General features: G+C 36.7%; 1 protein-coding gene across 1 annotated transcript in view; it reads left to right on the top strand.

Annotated features, from left to right (window-relative positions):
* emc2 (ER membrane protein complex subunit 2) overlaps positions 1 to 21,382 on the top strand; it is a 48,826-nt gene that overhangs the window by 18,701 nt on the left and 8,743 nt on the right. The window contains exons 6-9 of the mRNA XM_052144836.1: positions 12,192 to 12,277; positions 12,452 to 12,511; positions 17,829 to 17,910; positions 20,437 to 20,547. Coding sequence (XP_052000796.1) covers positions 12,192 to 12,277; positions 12,452 to 12,511; positions 17,829 to 17,910; positions 20,437 to 20,547 — 339 coding nt within the window. The remainder of the gene's footprint in view (positions 1 to 12,191; positions 12,278 to 12,451; positions 12,512 to 17,828; positions 17,911 to 20,436; positions 20,548 to 21,382) is intronic.

Here is a 21,382-nt window from a genome sequence, read left to right as displayed (position 1 = left end):
GTGATGTCCAAATCTCCTACCCCTTCCATCGCTCATAATGGTCCAATACCTATAGCAATGATTCAGAGAAAATCTTCCTGGCTCAAAATCTCTATCTCTATTGTTGTCTGTCAGTGGTCTTCCTTTGTTCATTTAATACAGTGGCCATTTTTAAATACTTAAAGGTTTAAAAGCTGTTTAGTTCAACAGTGATCGACACAGCAGGCCTGATTCCCTGCATTCAGACTGTAATTCAACAGAACAAGCATGGTTTTGCTTGTGAAACCAATTGAGGTAAATGGGAATCCTCCTGAGGTTGACCCCTAGAATTACATGCAATTGCTATGGAGAACAAGATGGAGTATGAAGTTTGAAGACATAGTTGAAGTTCTTCTATACTGTCACTAATTTTTAGTCCAATTACTGTTTTCAATAAAACTGTGATGTATGCCGTTAACACTAGTTAAATTTTTTTTGATGTCCTAATAAGTTTGTCTTGAATTTGGAGTAGATCTGAGTGAAATGTCTACAAAAATTACATGTTGAAATTTTTCAGCCTATTGACGATATTCAAGATATATCTTGTTAATTATGTATTTGCTCTGAAATAGCTCAACTTATTTTTGTGAAGTTCATAATTTGAGGAACCATCATTTCACCCAAACAGCCATTGTAGACAAGTAGATTCAATATTTTATGGCACGGAATCAAATCTATTTAAATATAATAAAGGCATGTTTTTCACGTTTAATATTAAAATATAATACTGAATTATCATTCTTTTGAGGACTTAACTAGTTTGAGATAAAAGTAATATATTTCTGTCTTGGATTATATATTGATATATTTCTTGGATTTTCTTCACCTTCCCTTGGAGCTTTTATTTTTAACGCTTAAAGTGCAGCGTTAGTGTGTGTGTTAGTTGTGGATTTGGATAATAACTTGTATGCATGAATATGCTTTTTTCCACAATGCATGTGAACTGCTCTAAAGGCTCTAAAACACAAGCCCATAAGCCCTGTGTGTGTGTGTGCACAGAAAAGCACGTAACTTAATCGTTCTGAAGCGCACACAGACTGTTTATCTGTCTTTAATCAATGCCTTTTGCAATTTACATCTATCCGGCGTTCACATTTTTGTTTGATGTTGAAGAGACCTTTACGATATCTTAGGACGCTTATTTCAGAGACATCTTTCAGGGAAAAGGAACTTTTCTGCATGCTATTCCATAAACTAAACCAAAAAAAAAAGAAAAACACCTATAGCACCTTTAATCGCCAAATAAAAAGCACATTAAAATCATTGCAATATTCACGATATTGCCTTATTTGATATAATCAAAATCATTGTGATTATATTGTGAATATTCAATATATTGCCCAGTCCTACTTTGGAATTCATACTTAACTTTGTTCATGTGAACTTGTACATTTTTATGAATTATTCATGTATATATATTAAGCCATATATTTGTAGAAATGATGATTATTCAAAATGTTGAGTCCGTAGACTTCTCAGTGGATGTTAAAACCAATAACAAGTAATTCTCTAATTGGAGGATCAGTCAGGTCATGTCGGTGTACCACAGCTTTGAGAGTCAGCTTCTCTACACCCTGTGGGAACGATGGTTGTTTTTGTAATCCCTAGAGGTGGGCTCTCAACGGCAGTCTGACTGCTTAAGAATGTGAGTCCAGGGGTGATAGAAACAGCCAGATCTTCAGTACGAGAGCCTCTCAGAAATGCTTAAGTAGAAAGAATCATGAAGAGAATGAAAACAAGATCTTGCTTGCTGGCTTTTTGTGGAGCAGAGAAGGGAAAGAAAGGAAAAGATTGTAATGGTTTGGAATAGCTCCATGTCTAATAATGTTTTGTAAGTCTTTGGTCTACCAGCCTTTTAGAGGTAACATAAGGCAGATATGGGGGCAGAGTAAGTGACTTGTCTTCCACCTTGTTCTAAGTACAAAGAAATCAATGCAGAGAAATCAGTTTGTTGGCAGAGTGTATGCATAACCAATAACATTTGATAGGTTGTACTATTTTGAATTGCTGTTTGATTTGGTTCCATAGTTTCTTTAAATATAAAACTAGTGCAATATTCCAAACAGCTTGAGGTTGTAGTTGTAGCCTTATTTCACCTGTCATCAATAGCCTTGTAAGTAAGTACTATCATACTTGTCTAAAGTAGGGGTTTAGCAGATCATCAAGTATTTTCCTCATGTGTGCGAGTCTGTCTCTGCTTGGAGCAGCCGGTGAAGCAGGTTCGTTTGGCTGCCTTGTTGATGGATAAGTGGATTTGGAGTGGTGGTGGTAGTATCTTAGCGGTTCCAGATTTATGGCCTTTCAGACGTGACTCATGCCCAGCTTGGGGGTTTGGTCCATGCTGTGGTAGTAGGGAAGACCCATTCTATGAAGTGCAAGTCCATAAATAATATGTGGGGCAGAGCGAGGCACTTCAAATACAAAGCGTCTGCTATTTTATGAAGTTAAAAATGTAGCAAAACTCGAGAGCTTGTAGATTTTATTTTGAGAACTTTTACAATAAATATTTGTACTTGCAAGTTGATATTTACATTAACAGCTCTGATGTGAAAAATTGTGCAATCTGCCCTCACAGACAATAATCAAAAACCCTTTGTTCTGAATTTAAAGTTGCAGACAGTTCATCGGAAATGTGTAAAATTACATTCACAAATACATCGACAGTCAAATTTGTATTTCATATTTACTTTTGCACTTTCAGTCAGTATTCATTTCTGCAGTACAACCTCAAGTCAGAACTTACAACCTTTCAAGACTGGCACGCCTTGACTTTTGCGATATACCTATAGCAAAACTCACTTGTGCATTTGTAAATCCAGATGCAAGAGAGGCAGATAGCCAGAGTTGGGTGGGGGGCAGGGCCAATAAGGTTGAGACCAGTCGCAAGAGATGGAACACTCAGAGCTGGACAATCAAAATGGATCATATTACTTGGGTGATAGATGTCTACTTTATAAATAATTCAGATTAAGTTATAACAAATCTACATAATGCTGCATCGGTAATGGCATATTTATCAATTCAGAATAAAACGTATTACTATAGGTCATTTTTAACAAGTCAGAATAAAACATATTACTATAGGTCATTTTTAAATGTCTTTTATATTTCTATTTATTTTTTGTTAGTTCTAGTTAAAGATCTTTTTAAACATTTATTTTTAAAGGTCTATTTTATCTTCCCGTTCATGCTGATTAGTAACAAGAATCAAGCAGTAAGACACTGGCGCTTTTTAACACTTTAAGATACATAATTGTCTGATCGCAATTTTTTGATTGTGATCATAAGAGATTACCATTATCAATGTGCACTTTGTTTCCGGTGGCATATTGCCATCTAAATAAGGGAATTTTAAGTGAATAACGAAAAGTCTTATTTCAAACCAGTATGAACACTGTGTTCAATATTATCATCTTTATTTCACAAGGGGATCCCTTACAATAGTTATGGTAATATTTAAATTCACTTATCTTAGCAATTATGGCTTCAAAGTTTACAATTAACATTTGCTTGCCAATTTGCAACAATGCAATATCAGTTACAGCATCCAAGTAAAATAAGGGAAACATTAACTTTTTATTTATAGCTTAATTGTGGCGTAAAGGTTGGGCAAGGAGTTGGTGGGAACTGGCTGTACAATCAACATAAACTTCTAATGCATAAATTAACTTAAACATAAACAGACACCCATACAACGTGGCCATGTGCTTCTCTCTCGAACTGGCATCTCCAGCTGCCCCTTATCTCGCTCTCCCGCTGATTCAGCGGTGGCCGTGCTCAATCATGGCCCGGCCACACACTCGTCACAAAGGTATAAATTCTTGATTTTTCATGGCTTCGTTGGCCTCGCCCAACCCCGGCTATCTGCTCTTTTGCATCTAGATTTACAAGTGCACAAATGAGATTTGCTACTGGTTTGCTGCAGAAGTTTTTGCAAAAGTCAAGCCATGAAGATCTTAAGTTGCAGTGCCATATTTGAAAGATTGTGTGTGCCAATATGTAGATTTACTGCAAAATTGAATGAAAGTGCAAAAGTAAATATTTAATTCAAGTTTGTGTCTGTCATTGTATTTCTGTGAATGTCATTTTATGTACATTTATGACTATATTTCTCTGCACCTTTGAATTCAGAACACAGGTTTTTGATTATATTCTGCAAGTGCAGATTGCAACATTCAACTTCAGATTTGTATTTACAAGTTTCCACACCGGTGCTGTGCGTAAATTTCAGCTTAAAAAGGACAAATATTTATTGTTCAGGTTCTCAAATTCAAATCTAAAGGCTGTCGAATATTGCTACTTTTTTAACTTGCACTCTTTGCTCTCCTTTCACCAGCAAAGAAAAAACAAGGAAAAAAGAAGCGCTCCTGGAAAAGTCGTTGAAGTCGGCGTAATACTTTCTGATTCAGATTGATGAGATTCTAATCCGCCTGAAGGTCACTTCTACATTGGAACAAGGCATACGTTATTTGTGGCTGATGCAAGCTTAGGCTTCGTAAGTTTGTGAATGCTTTTGGCCCTCGGCTCTTTGGCAATGTGCTGTTTTCACCACTTAAATGGCTTGAGTCTTCACTTACCTTCTGCTTAAGTGAGCTGCATCTTCAACCGTCCCTCAGCAGAAAGCTGATGCTTTGTGTGCCAGAATCCACAAGCTTTCTAATCTGATAAAGACATTAATTTTCAGTATCTACTGGTATATTACTTACAACTTTGATACAGTAGTGTCAGTAATAATACTCTTTCAGGGAAATGTTATATTGGACCATTTGATGGTGTAAGGCTGTTTTTACAATGCTGCCTCAGTCTGCCCAATATTTAACAGAGTTTAATGCATCTCCACGATGCTTTAAATGATGAATCAAAGTATCTGTTTTAAAGTTATATAAGGCTATACCATATAACACCTATTATACATTTTAACAAGTATTTTAAATCATGGATAACTGACATATGAATGGTGAAGTTTTAAGTCAACATAAACCATTAGAGCTTTACATTATAGTAATAGGTGATAGTTCACCCAAAACTGATAATTCTCTCGTAATTAACTCGACTTGCTTCCATATCCAACTGACTTTCTTCTGTGGAACACAAAGATGTTTTTAAGTATGTATAAGGTGTTTGTTGTCCATACAATATAAGTCCAAGGGGTCCAAAACTAAGCTCCAAAAATAACTTAAAGGCATCTTAAAAAGTAACACCCTGTCTACACTGGGTGCAAGCTGTACATCCCATCAGAAGCAGTATCTCAATTGAAGCTTTCGTGTGTTGCGTTGTGTAGCGCCCACAGTTAACCTATGCCCCGTTCTATAGAGCGCAACAGTGACCTCCCACCTTTTCACCCGTATGGGTTCCAGAAGTATTTTCCCCATTAATTTCTTCCATAGGCCTTTAATAAAATCCTTCATTAAAGAGTGCAAAAACCTATTTGAAAATTGGACATAAAGACAAAGGTACAAGGCTGTGTACTTATCGTCTTTCATGAAGGTACAACCTACAATCCCATATAGCATTGCAAATTATGTAATTGAATATTAAACTATGCATATATACAATTATTTTATTTTAGGTTGTTGTTTAGAAGTATAGAAAAAAAATATTTTAAGTTTATTGCAAAATATCCCGATCTGTAAAAATATATAAGTAATTTAAGGGTGAAGGGAGACCGACTCAATTACGTCATTTACCGTGCGTCATGGGAGTGCGCAGCTGCTCCAAGCCATGTTTCACGGTTTTCGTTGGTCGTGGTTCTCTGATTGGTGAATATTTCTCTGATGTACCAAGGGTAATGTAGTTATTTACTATGAATTCCGCTATCAAATGTGATTTGTAAACTATGAAGTTGAGAACGTGGATGGATGGCTTCAACGGAAGCATATGCCATTGATGAACAAGCTCTTAGCTCACGGTAGGTCTGTCTTTGAAGTTTTTATTTATTACTCAACTCGCTTCTGATTGGTCTGCTGTCTGTGCATCATTTAGTATGTTCACTTAGGTGCTTTCAGTTTAGACCGCTTCAAGCCATTGCATCAATGAACACTTCTTATGAACTCAAGTGGTATAATTAATCTTCTGAAGCAATTCAGTTGATTTGGGTGAGCAACAACAAAATGCAAGTCCTTATTTACTATACATCTTGACATCCGGCCTGACTGGAGCACAGTGCATGCTTCAAGATGGTGATTCTTTGACACTACACACAGTTGCCAAGTACTCAATCCATGATTCAATTCATGAGAATCATTGTACATCAATGAAACGTTGCATTTAAATTTTCAAGTGTCAACATTTTGGCGACCTCTGTACATTTTAAAGTATCCCAAAAAAAAAGGTAGTAACCCACGACTTAATAATTTTAATTTGTGTATTCATTTTCAAAATATCCCAGCTGGGCATGAAAACTGCAAACCTGGCAACACTCTTATGAATGCAGCAAGGAGAGCAAGGATGTCAAGATTTGTATTGATTAAAGGCTTATATTTTTATCTTTCTTTAAAAGTTTCTTACCGAAAGCGATTGTTTTGCTTCAGAAGACATTAATTAAATCACTGAAGTTGTATGGATTACTATTATCAGGGCTCAAGTCTGTGACTAAAATTTGCGACCAAACATTATTTATTGCAACAATTCAAAATCTAGTCATTTTAGGCGACAGTTGAGTTGTTTGCGTTCATGTGTTTCATCAGATATCTTGTGAGTTACTGAGTACATATTAAGAGCATGCACCACTGTGTCTCGTGCCCTTTTCACCCATTCTGTTGTGACGATGAGAGTTGTGAATAAATAACCCCCCATTTTTAAATTAATTTTCAAGTAACAAAAATAAACCACAACACACACAAAAGAACAGATACTGTAAGCACTGCTTCTAAATGCTTGACATAATAATGACATAATACCATATAAAAATTATTGAATGAAAAACACTTTACAGTGTTAAAAGAATGTCTTATCGCTCAGTAAGATAATCAAGAATAGATTTTGAAACCCTCAAACAGGCCTGCAAACAAATTGACTCTTTTGAACCTGGTCTTTTTCATGAATCACCCAAAAATAAATGTGGGTTTGAACTCAGGAGCTCAGGTTGTTTACTATCAAAATCCTTCTAAACTTTCACAGGACCGCAGACAGCACACATACATCACAGCTCACATTTAATCTTCACCCTGCATGCTGTGAATGAGACCCAAAAACACAAATTTATACAAAGAATCTAGGGCTGCCCCCAACCAAAAATTTTCCCATTTGACTAATAGTAGTTAATTTAAGCCATTAGTCATCTAGTCGCATGTTTATAATATTAATTTAATTACTTGAATATATTTTTTTGGGGGGGGGGGCATCAGAAAATGGTTTGAGTTCCAGGTCTGAGAAAGAATGTTATAAGTAACATTGCTAACACTGTTCTACATTACAGAGAAATACTAATCCATAATAATGATCCTTTTAAGATATAAATTTTACAAGCGCATACACGAAGCGTTCTGCAGTGACACTGGCAAAAGTGGTAATGATTCTAAATGTGTCGCATAAACCATCAAGGAGATTGTCTGAACATTTTGTTAATTTATAGAGAGAAATGCACATTACGGTTGTGCCGACAGACGATGATCTCTGGGATCGTTGATGTCAGAGTGATTGCCAATAGCTGATGACTTTGATGTCAAGACGATATTTGGCTCGATTTTCCCATGTTTTAATTTATTATTATTATTAGGCTATTATTATCAAATTAATATTACAAATAATTTGCTCCGCGGCAAATATACATGTGCGTGAAGAAATACTTTATTATATTATTAAAACAGATGACAGAAAAGCCATCTATGTGCATCTATGACTCGCTGATACGGAGGCGTGCTGTCTCGTGAAGCATGCACATCTAAAAGGTTCTCCCTCTTTGTTTCTGTCTTCCAATCTTTTTTTTTTTTTTTTTTTTAGCAAGAACAGTATCATCTATGCTCAGGAGGTGTTTTGAGTTCAGTTCGCTTTATTTCTACAGAGCAGTTTATTGTGTCCTTCTCTGCATCCTGAATAATACAAAAACACATTCACCTCGAACCATGATTTCAGTGATTATTATAATCATTATAATTATAATTTTTACATTTAGAATAGTTTTTATGTCTTATTCTATATTTTATAATAGAAAATAAAGTAATTTTTCAGCATGATGTTAAGACGAATTCTTGCCTGACGGTAAATGGAAAGGTGTATGTATGTATGTATGTATGTATGTATGTATGTATGTATGTATGTATGTATGTATGTATGTATGTATGTATGTATGTATGTATGTATGTATGTATGTATGTATGTATGTATGTATGTATGTATGTATGTATACTTTTATCACATGATTATTTTAGTTTCTTTTTCGTTTAGTTTGGAGTACAATTTGAATTTGAAAATGTAATTAATTTAACTAAAATCAAATACATTTCTAATGCAAACTCACTAAAGCAAGAATATTTACAGATCGCTTAGCCAAGGGAATGCCGATGTAATTGGATATTGCAATTTTATATATATATATATATCTCTCTTGTGAAGGAGGGAGTGAAACAAATTTATTCACACATATGTATTTTCTCTGATAACAAAATACCTGACCAGTAGAGAATGCACAGATAAAGAAGGTTCTTTGCCAGAGAGATATTGACAACTATTGTAAAACCATCTTTCAAAACATACATTTTAATTGCACTTATTTTTTTTCCAGTTTCATTTGAATTTTTAGTTCAAATAACAAATTTAATCACTAAACGACTAATCTCTCACACCTTAGAAGAAATTGTGCATAGGACACAAGCTTCAGCAAAGTTAACGAAACGGATAAAATCCTGAACACTATCCCAGCTTGCAAAAAAGTATCAAATTGTGTCACGCAACGTTTCGGTCACTCGACCTTCATCAGGCATTTACAATTAACAGCACTAAATTTAAAATATGTCATATGATTAATTTATAAATTAATATTTTTAAGTTAATAATTTAATTTAAAGCTGGTTTATGGATAAATAAAAATGGTAAATTACTTCATTACAATATAATCTTTAGATCTACATATTGTTTTCAATAAATAATCATATTAAATTATATAAACATGTCAAATTAATCAGTTAGCAACAAATTTTTAAATTACAATTAAAAATGTATAGATTCTCTGAACTTTTTAAATACTCTTAGGTGATTTATGAGACTGTCACCACATTTAGACAACATTATGACAATTCATCAAAGACGCTAAATTGCGAACATTTTTAAATATCGAATGGTATTGCCATGGCGATTCACAAAATTAATGGCTAAAATATGGAAACCACAAGTGTCTCATATCTTCTGCGTGCGTTGTGTGATTTAGATTATAATTGAGTTGTATGTTTTGTCTTGGAGGCTAATCACATGGATGTGGCTTTTGTGGGTCATAGCTCTACTAACTGGCAGCAGGAAGTGTGGCACTTACAGGCTTTTAAAAAGTTCTCTTGCATTTACCCAAATTGCTTAAATTGTTTAGACACGGCTGATGTAAAATTTTGAAGGGATGCTTATAGCTTTAATAGTGTTGTCATGGCAATGGATTAAATTACATGAAGTTGTTGTCAAACTGGAATGGTGTCATATATTACTAATTGTATGATTAGGGTCCAAGTTTACATTAATGTTGAGTTGTTGCTGTGTCCATCATGCATTGTTTTCTGAAAGCTACCGAGTGGAAATGGACCCATGCTGCTTGGGTCTGTCATTGCTGCTTGCAGTAGGGTTGGGCGATGTCCCATAAATTGGCAGTTGGCGATGTTGACAGTAAAACATCGCGATGGACGATGATATCGTCGGGGGGGGGTATATAATTTCATATAATTTAAAAAAATTATATGAAAAATTATAATTTAGTTATTTTACCAACCCAACTAATGACTCGTCGGCGCTTTATCAGTAGGTTGCACGACACGTGAAGCATTTTTTTTTTTTAGCTTTCACTTAAGAAGAGTTGTGCACTATTTATTTTAATATATCTCTTTACATAAATACTATTTTCCACTTAAAAACTATAATTTCGTTATTTTACTCACTGATGAGCAAAAGGTCGAGGCAGAATGACCATGTACCTGCAGGAAATGGCCATTGATGGGAAAGAGGACCCGCTGACTTGGTGAAAACGAACGACAAAAGGTTTCCGTTCATGGCAAGATTAGCACGGAAATATCTGTGCATATGTGCTACCAGTACTCCATCAGAGCGGGTCTTCAGCACAGCGGTTGGTGGAGTTACTCCAATCCGCAGCTTATTAAAACCAGATAAAGTGAATATGTTGGTATTTCTGGCCAGAAACATCGAAATTTAAATGGTGAAATGGTCTATGGTGAAAGATATTAGACTTCTTTACGCATTTTTCGCCATCCGTTGCGGAGCTATTCGATTTTGCATAGCCCATTATTTTTTTAAACGTTCATTTGTGTAGTTCATATGACCACTTTACAATATTTCAATAACATAATTTATTTTGTAGCCTGTGCTGAAGTTAATTGTGCTGCTAATTATAAGTGAAATGTTAATGCCGAGTTTCGGTCTGAGTGTTGTTCCGTTTTCTTGTTCTTTATTTGTTGGTCTTCTATGTTTTAATAAATGTGTGTTATTCATATTCACCTTGTTTCTTTCATTTGATTTGACATTATGGATTTATGGCCAAGGAAATTTTTCTTTAAAAGTATTAACCAGACAAAAGCTATTTGACGTTCGCTGGTCTGGGTTTATCTTAAACTGCCGCTTCAGTGTATACAAGAGCTATGTGACAATGAGCAAGATGTTCTGAGACACTACAACTACTAATAATTAATTAATAAAGGCTATTTTCTTGTAGCCTACAACATAACATATTTTAATCTAAATGTACAGTGTAAGACATGTAAAAAAAAAGACAAGAAGCTAACAATGTCAAGATCAATATTTGTGTAGCCTGCCTGACACGGTATTTTTACAGACTAACACGTCACGTCTCTGGCATAAACTACAGTATTTAAAATAGCATTTATGCATTAGTTATGTTCTCAGTTTAATTTACAGAGCAATCCCTGCAAAGTTTTTAGGTTAACTATAGAAGAGACTAGGATTAGTAAGTCACACTAGCAAGACTCGCAAAAGGGGGCGTGGCATCACAATGGTGGCTCTACATCGTGATGTTGGTCAGCCATCACGATGGACGATGATATCGCCCATCGGCACAACCCTAGCTTGTAGCTATATTTATTGATTGGGATTGGAGTAGTACAATAAACTGCATCTGGGATTTCCTTCAATTTGCACTCTTATAGTCTTTGTGTCTGGGACATCCAGTAACCGTAAAGAAAGACTTGGGCAATATTTTAAAACCATTTAAATTATATATAAATAAATGAGATCCAGGTTTTACTATAATACTACTTATCTAAGGTGCAAACATTCATTGATGCTCTAGAAGACAACACACTACTATATGCATACTATATTTTATGTAAATATCTGAAATGTAGATTCTGAAGGGCAGTAATAAATAAATAAATGTTTTTTCTTAGTTTTATAAATTATGAAAAGGGTGTACATTTGAGACAAAAGTGGAATGCAAACTTATCTTCTCATCTATATATACTGTATATTAAACCTCCCATTAAAGGGGTTTCAGCTATCTTCTTTCTGAACAACAAATTGTGCAATTTTGTGATTTGTCAACTAAAATTTGGCTCCTTAATGTTTCAGTTTTTCAGGCACAATTTTTTTTTTAGTGTGGAGTCCTGATTATGCTGCCTTTTTTTAAGTCCTTTTTGGAGCTTGAAAGTTTTGGATCCCATCGATTTACAGTGTATGAACAAAAACGGCTAAGATGTTCTTAAAATAAATATTTGCTTTCTGCAGAAGTCAGTCAGTCATACGGGTCTGGGATGGCATAAGGATGAGTAAATGTTGAGAGAATTGTCATTTTTGGGTGAACTATCCCTTTAAGTCTAAAGTTAGGTTCTAACAAGTTACCTAACAGAATTTGTCAGGGTTCCTTACAGATTAGATAGGATTCCAGAGTTTGCTCACACAATTTTGTGATCATTTACACATCCCTTTTTCTTTCACTCTTTGCTCTTTTCTGTTCCTAACAAACACTTGAAACTCTAAAGCCCTAATCCTCTGTTGATGTCAACCCACAGGCAGCAAGAAAGCGCAAGATCTCCATTCTGCGAGCGCAGGGTAAAATCAGTGAAGCCATTCGTGAGCTCAACGAATATCTGGAGCAGTGAGTGTTTCACAAGAGGATTTAGACCCCCCCTTTTCTCCTTCCCTCGCCCTCCACTTTTTAATTAAAAGGGGTTTTGCATTTGATGGAGTTGGCCCCCAAGTCTTTCCCTAACCCCTCTTTTGTCCAGAGTGGCCTTTCTGATGAGCTAACTACAACTACTTTGTTTTGCAGGTTTGTGGGAGACCAGGAAGCATGGCATGAGCTGTCAGAACTCTACATCAACGAACATGAGTAATGATTTCTCACCTCATTTAGTTAGTCCGCTCTCTTTTATAACTGCTTAACGTCAAGGCATAGTTAAAAGGGTCACTGCTCTGTTGAGAATTCCTGACAATGGTCAAGAAGTTGATAGTTTGGTTAAATGTTATTGTTTGCAACATTTTAAGAATTAAATTAATAATCTCTTTTTTTTTTATTCTCGAAGTGTGAGAGTCAGGGAAGTCAACAAAGTTTCAGATTGACTTTAGCTTATTGTCTCACACTATGTAGACATAGAGATTTTTTCCATAGGACAAGAAACAAGAGGTTAAGAGGCTGCTTATGTATAGGCCTATGTTAAATTAATGTGTATAGCATTGGTTCTCAAATTTGTTTTTGCGACATTTTATATTGGACATCAAGAGCCAACACAACACTGTACCAAAGTGAGTTATCGTGAAAAATGTTAGCCATAATACCGAACATTTAAATTTGACTACAAACTGCATAGGCCAAACAATATGCAAAATTATTAACATGACATACATTTTGGATAGTAAAATTGCCAATTTGTTTAATGCATAAACAACAGCAGTAGTGTGATTTTTTTGCCTAACGCAACAAACACTTAAATACTTGGCCAAATATACACTGTTAAAAGAAATCCTGTTGTTTTTACAACAAAAAAAAAAAACAACAAAAAAAACTACCAGCTGTGGTTTCCAGAATAATTATTTTAAAAAAATACAGTAAAAAATTTAAACAACTTTACAGAACACCCTGGAAATGTTATTGTCTAAATCTGTTCTAATTTTCATGACAACCATGACACTATATACATATATATACACAAGTTAAATCTACAGTTAAAAAAGTCAAACTTGATATTAACCATCTACAATTTGATTAATTTTGGTAAGCTTAATTGGATGATTGGACAACAAAAGATATGGTAAGCATTTTCTCCTGTTTAACAGTTAACAAGCCTATTTATGTTGCTAAGTCATATTTGTGCAATTACATAGTCGCATTTGATTTAACAATTTTTCTCCCTACTCCCAACCCAAACATCGAAGTCAGTTTGAGAACCGCTGGTTCAGGTTATATAAAAATTACTGATATAATTTTGTCTCATTATCAGTGAACCTAAATCGATTCAGGATTCATCAGTGTGTCATGAAATGTCCAGAAGTTTTCCGCAATAAATGTGATGTTTACGAGGGTTATGAGGTCACATTTACCACAAACTTGCAGGTCATTCTCAGGACCTTCCGTTGAAGCTTGATGGTTACTGCAGAGCTGTGGGACACTCCAGAGTAAGGGGCCCTGCTTAAAGCTCAGTGTCTGTTAGTCTCATGGAGTAGGTCCATAATAGGATTTGTTCCTTGAGCCCCCTCTTCAACTCCTGGGATAAGACTGCTCTCCCCTGCTGATATCTCTTTTGCCAGGGGTTACTTTCTGCTAGGCATCAGGATTGTAGGAAAATCACTTTGTTTATGTCTCTTCTACTCCATCCTTCTTTAATTGTTTTGGTCTTATTGTTCACGAGGGGGACTTGGGGGTTTTAGTGTGTCTGTGAGAGAAAGTTGGTTGTCCCGGTTGGAGGGCACTGGCCGTAGGAATGCAGGCGGTTGGTGAGAGAAGCGCTTATGAGATACCTTCTGGTTTTGTATAAAGGGCTTTATTGCTGTGGCAGACAGAGGAAATCCAGGGGTGAGAGGATTATCTGCCTGCTTAGTCTAACTTTTCTAATATCACACCATTCTCTGACAACCCTCTATCTATAGGCGTGTCAATATTACTCTTGTTCTTTCTTCCTCTCCTTTTTTCTTTATTTCAGGTCAGTCACAGACTCCCTTTTTTTTCTCCTCTTCCGGCAAGGCCCGCATTATCACATCTCTTTCCATGTTGTGGAAAAAAAGGGAGAACAGGGAAAAAGAGAAATTCTCTAGAGAATGAGGTGGTACCCATTCTCCCAACCAGTCCAAACAAGTTGAAGAGAAATAAATGACACCCAACCAGCTGATTACACAGCCTTAAGCTATGACGGCCAGATATCTACACTCAACACATAATAAAATTAGATCACGCTTTTTAGGCAATTTAACGGAATTTCAGTTTGACAAAAAAACTCATAGGTATGAAGTGCCAAAATGGTCTCTTGGGTGACCTTTATGCTGGTCTTATGTGGCTAGGGATGGAATCATAAGGAATGGAATTATGGAAACAATTCTTGTTCCAATAATTCTTAACAATTTAGGTTTCTTACCAGTTCAATGAATGATTCCTATGAAAGTACAAAACTTTTGCATTAACGGTCCTCAGCAGCCTTTTGACAAATGAAGAGATTGTTAAATAACAGATTTACTGTATTAGAATTAATATAATTCTTGAAAAAGGTGTTACACTGACTATTGATTCACTAAAAAGAACCGGCTCATAACAGTTAATCATTCAGGAATTTTATTACATTGCTCCGGCTGTGTGCTTCATGCTATAAAAAATAAAATAAAAGCGGCTCACAAGAGTCATTCATTCAGGTAACCAGACCACAATTGTCGCGCTTTAGGCTCAGAAGTACTGCCGCTGAATACGGCTGTATGCGCCTGGTGTTGACTGTGCTAAAAGAGTATCTTAGAGCAGATGTAGTTTGCAGTACAGTATGGGCTTGCAGTCCAACGTGTATACATTGGAAGGCTAAGTGATCAACCATGCTAGAGATGGAACTACACACAGAATAAACCAAGTATACCCTAGCCTTTACTGTTAGTACGCTGATGGTAAATGGTCTGCACTTATATAGCGCTTTTTTTTAACCTTAGCGGTTACCAAAGCGCTTTACACTGTGTCCCAGTCACCCATTCACACACACACTCATACACCAATACACCAATGCAAGGTGCTAGCCTGCCATTGGGAGCAACTTTGGGCGAAGTGTCTTGCCCAAGGACACTTCGGCATGTGGAGTCATGTGGGCCGGGAATCGAACCGCCAACCCTGCAACTGGCAGCCAACCCGCTCTACCAACTGAGCCACAGCCGCCTGCTGATGCAGAACACCATATCAGCAAGCCAAAACCCACTCCGAGAAATTGCGTTGTGGGTCTTACAACTAGCTGACTGTACATTTATCCTACTTGTTACATGGCTATTATCCAAATAAATAAATAAATTGACAAAAAATATTAATTTGTGTTGAACTTATGTAATTACGTGAGGAGAAAGAAATCGCTGAACAGCTGAATTCCACCTCCAGGTTGCTTTAGAGTTCTGTTGGTGTTTATTTTGTAAATATTTACCATCTGAATGTTTATTATCCAGCTTATTTCGAAACATTGATTTGAGTTTTGATATTTTATTAGCTTACTTGTGGAGTTCAACAGTGATCAGAGAAGTAGGATAGATTACTCTCAATACCCAGATGAAGGGTGTGCAGTTGTTACTCAGAAAAATAAGACCACTAGATAGTGCCATTGACCAATCAGAATCAAGTATTTCACAGACCTTTGAAATAAATATCACACAAAAAAATATAAAAGCTTAAAAAAAAACCCAATGTAAAATCACTTGACCAAACTAGTTAAATAGTTGAACATCCGGACCCATCCCTAGTTCTACATTAGTACTGTAGGTTCGTCAAGACATCGAGGGCTGGTACAATTGTGTCATGTGATGCTCAGGTAGTGCGAGTTGTCTTCAGCAGTAGTGTAGGTTGATGCCTGCCTTGCTTTCTTTGTTTCTGTCTCCATCTGTCGCTCTTTCACCCTTTGCTTTGCTCTGCCGCAGTTTACGCCACGGCAGAAGCACATCTGAAAGTCTTTATGGAGAGGAAATGGTAATTGCTAGCAGCCTTCAAACTTCTGAGTGGCCTGATCTCTCTGGCTCGATCTCTCAACCTCTCTCGCTGTCTGTGTTTCTCACTCACTCATAGTTCTTTTAAAAAGTCCCTTGAACATTTTCTGAATGGCCAGTTAGGCTCATCTCGTGCGAGGCGGTAATGCTAGTGCCATTTCTCCACCCAAAAAAGTATTGTTTGCATCAGATTGTTTTTTTTCCGCAAGTTGCTAGCCTTATGATTGCTCAAGATTAACATCCACAACTAGATTGGAAGTGGTCCAGCTCTGTTTTACGATTTGATGTGTTGTGATAAATTGATATGTGTGCACGAGCACGTACAACTGGGGGCTTGATGTGTGGACCTTGCATGGAATAAGACAGAAAGCTTGCAAATGGTAGCTGGAAAAGCCATGCGGTTGGGGGGACTCAACGGTGCTAGAGGCGATAACGAGTCTCTCAACCCTGTCCGCACGTTTTAGACCCATTCGGCTCATTTTTGTGGTGCGGCTTTGCCTGCAGTTCTTTGTGAAATAATTTGGTTGTTTGGTGGGAGCAGTGGGAAATGTGAAGGCCCATGTTATATACTCAGAAAGGAGAAAGCGTCTGAGACATAGAACTGTAAATTAGTGTGAGGTCAACAGCTCAGCAATCTGCTGATAGAGGTGTTCTTTCCCTTTATGAGCCTATGGACATATTAGTCAGTGTCTAAAAATGCAATGAAGATCTTGCACAATTTTACACTTGTTCATCTTTGGTCTAGGGAAGAACTGCCACCTCTGTTGCAAAGTTTTTTTCATAATTTGACCATATGGGTCTTCATACACCGATTTCCATTAACCCCTCATAAAAGCTGATGAAAGGGAAACATTAGAATGTCCTGTTTCTGACTGTCAAGGAAACTAGGGCTGCAACTAACGATTAATTTGATAATCGACTGATCTAACGATTATTAGAATGATTATTCGACTATTCAGGCGATTATTGCAGTGATTAATCAAACTCATTACAGACTATTCAGCTTGTGCCCCAACTTAAAAGGTTGTATTAAATGTGCTTGCTAACAATAAAGCAAACAGAATCATCTTTTAAGAATACCTCTAAATGAAATTCACTGAATTAAAAAACTTTTTATTAAGTCTAATTCAGTAAACAAAACTCTCAGCAAAAAATCCTGTTGTGTTTTTTGTCTTGTTTTCCATTTAAAATGGTATAAAAATATTTTTTCTTGAGAAGCAACATATAAGATATTTAGACTTTCTTTAAGAGACAAATATAAGTGTATTTTATCTCTTGGTTATAAGAGTGCATTTTTAAAAAAAAAAAAAGTTTTTTTATTTATAAATTTTTTATCCTCTTTTCCTGTTTGAATATTTGACAATGAAAATTGTTTTGTTGTCGATAACGCAGACTAATCATTTCAGCCCTAAAGGAGACTTTGCATAATTAGCCACAAAGCTACTGCTTTTATGTGTTTAGGAGAATTATACATGGGTGTATTTTGTTCTCTCTTATAGTTATGCAAAAGCTGCTTTTTGTCTCGAAGAGCTGATGATGACAAACCCACACAATCACTTATACTGCGAACAGTATGCTGAGGTATAATGGCCATCCCTATCTGTCTGTCTGTCTGTCTGTCTGTCTGTAATTCCTTTGTCCTGTCTCTTTGTCTTTGAGTATGTCCCATTTAGTTGTGATATGATAGAGTGAAAATTGTGACAAGCAATGAGCAGTGCTAAGCACAGATAAGTCATGCACGTCCATGGTCATGGCTAGGAAGGTTTTTTTTTGTGTGTGTTTTGTTTTCCATGCAAGCATGTACCAAGTCCTAGGCACAAGTAGGTTTGCAGAAATTAAACAAGCAAAGTAGGGATGGGCACGAGTACTCAAGTAGTCGGACATGGCAGCAATGATCGATCATAAAAACAATAGTGATCTCGCATCATGTGACTTTTCACTTAATTCTAAATCCAGTGACCGTTACCTGACAACTAAACACTCAAACAAAGAGGGAGCTTGTTTTTAATTTTGAGATCGATTACATCGTGGTTTTGAGGGGTACATTGATTGTCAGAAACTTCTCATAGCAACCAAACTGATACGACACTGCAATGCTATCATTACGATAGTAATTAACCGTGTTTTGAACACCGGTCTCTGCAAAACATTTGCTAAACACATTTTATTATCATTTCATGTTATAAATTTGACTCTTTAATGGATCTAATTTAATAAAAGTAAATGTTTGTCACTGACTGTAAACCTCCCTGCCCTGCTTGAAGTAACACGCACCTGCATCTCGACAAAATGGGAGTTGAAGATTTCTGTGCAAGTTTCAAAGTTAGATGTCCAATATAAAGGTTCATTCCGTTGCTCTTTCCCCAGTTGAAAGGTGGAAATTCAGACTCTCTGAGTTGAATGGAACACTCCACTAATAACAGCAACAACAATACTGAGCATTGCGGCTTTCCTCAAAGAGCGAACATTTGGGGGGTCACGCATACACACCAGGACAGGCTCGTGTGGCAGTGGACTCAATGCGCTGAAGTAACGCATATAGAGCAGGCGAGTGTTTCGAACAGCCAGACAGAGCTAGACCTAACACATCTAAATGGAAGACAATGCAGCATCTTCAAACTACGGTAACCTGAAGGAAGAACAGACAGATGTTTGTTGGGCACATGCTTTCAGAGTTGGACAGCGAATCTTCACATAATGATAAAATACGATGCATTATATTTTGAATCTTTTGTACATTTCAACAGTGTAACATTATTTTATAACAGCTTATAATAATGAATAGCCGATACACTGGAACAACAAGGCACAATGCATCAGCCATAGATGTATAAAAGACATATTATTATATATAGTTATGTACATGTAATTGCCCCTTGAGTACTTGACAAGTACTCAAGTAATTAGTCCGAGTGCTTATTAGTGTCTTTGTCTCAAGTAGACAATATGACCAAAATGCCCATCCCTAGAGCAAAGCAGTTGTGGGCTGGGTCTAGTGCAACTTAATTCTGACGTTCTTCTCTGCCACCGTCTGGGTCCTATTATATATAGTCCATTCCCTGTTAACCACCAGCAATATAAGAAGTTGGTTGTGTAAATGGACTGTTTGCAATGAATAAGAAGAATAGAAATATGGACTTGTGTGGTTCATGTAAGGATTTGTATGCCAAGCATATTTTTATGAAAGTGACGTTAATTTTATACTCAAGGAAAATGTGGTACATGTAAGAATTAGCATTTACGCCCCGTTAAATTGAAGAGAATTTAGTGTTATTAATCATTTTAATCTAGTGATCTCCAACTACTTCCACCAGCCCCTTTTGCGGTGACTTAAATTACTATGCGACACCTATATATATTGGACATAAATACAATTTTAAATATGAGCATAATATTAATAATTGAAAAATGAATCATGACGTAAAAATTATTTATTACAAATCTCATAAATATTTGTTTCATTAACACTGCTACAACAGTGATCGTCATGGACATAACAAATCATGTTTCACAGCTTCTTTCAGAGTTTGGACATGAATTTTATTACCTTGTGCTGGTGGGATCCCAAAATTGCAAATACGAGTACACGTGTTTAGACTTCGCGCTGCATCTTGTCTTGGTGCAATTACCCATTTTTCAAGAAATTAGCAAATTGTGCTTTAAGCCACTTCATTTACATACAATACACCCCCAGTTTGCGCTCATAAACCCACATATTATAACACTCCCAAACATGGCCACTTGTGCTTTGCGCTAGTACAAATATTGCACTTCGAATTAGCCCTCTCACAAAAATTGTATAAGATGTTGCGCACGCTTTGCACCCTCAAGAAAATAGAGCCCATTTTGACAGTTTCTCGTTTAGCCCTGGCTACAGTAAAATCGAATTTCTCCAAAAGCGCAGTCCACATGGCGTTCTATTAAACATTCTATTAAATGTTATATTAAACGAGGCCAAAAGTTTCTCCACCATTGCACTCTATCATTCGCTGCATCCATCATGTTTTCTGTTCAGTAAGTTCGATGTGTTGTCATGTCATGTTTATTTAGATCTCGTGTTAGCTTCAAGGGGTGCCCTTTAACACAAAATCCCCTATCTGTTTCCAGGTGAAGTACACCCAGGGTGGGCTCGAAAACCTTGAGCTGGCCAGGAAGTATTTTGCGCAGGCACTGAAGCTGAACAACAGAAACATGAGGGCCTTGTTCGGTCTTTACATGGTGAGTTGCTCCATGCACCACGGGCTTAGAAAACAGACACCCTTCAACTTTCCTCTTTTATGCCTGTGAATGAATGCAAGGGGGGCTGTAATTGGTTCACGCAGGGGCAATTGAAGTTGATGTTCCCCTCCCTGCATTGGAAGAAACCCAGTCTCGTAATTTTGTTGTAATGTAACCCATCGGCCCTTTATAGGGCATTTCTGTGTTTATGCCAAAGATAAACAAATCTTAATGGAAGAAAAATGGCCACTCCTCTGTCACATGAGGCTCTGCTGGAGAGGTTCAGGCAATATCTGCGCTGAATAAGCCTTTCATCTGTATTTATTTAAACAGGAAGTTGTCCATTAACACCAATGCATCATTTGTAAGTGACTCCTGACATATGAATACAAACAACTAGCCAGGGGCAGAAGGCCGACAGAGGGTGCACCACAGGGAGCCACACACAGGCGCACTGTTCAAACACACACACACACACACACACACACACACACACACACACACACACACACACACACACACACACACACACACACACACACTCTTCAGTAGTTCAAACACAGAATCATGACAGTCATCTGCTATCTTTGCATGTGTGACAAGGCTGGCAATATTACAAGTAGAAAGTCGGTCAACACAACAAACAAAATTTGCAATCCCCTAAAACAGCAAGACACAGCATGTCTTTCCACAAGTATGTAGTGAACTAGGGATGTTCATATTTTTTTGTTTTACTACTGAAATGCTCAATAGATAAATTAACCGAGCGAAAGGGAGCAAGTTCCTTTTGATGCTTTTTTAAAATTAAAATGTACACTTATACCCTGTCTACACC

The sequence above is a fragment of the Xyrauchen texanus genome, chromosome 15, assembly GCF_025860055.1.
Source record: "Xyrauchen texanus isolate HMW12.3.18 chromosome 15, RBS_HiC_50CHRs, whole genome shotgun sequence".
NCBI lineage: Eukaryota > Metazoa > Chordata > Actinopteri > Cypriniformes > Catostomidae > Xyrauchen > Xyrauchen texanus.
The sequence above is the reverse complement of the archived record's forward strand: the minus strand, read 5'-3'. Positions and strand labels throughout refer to the sequence as shown.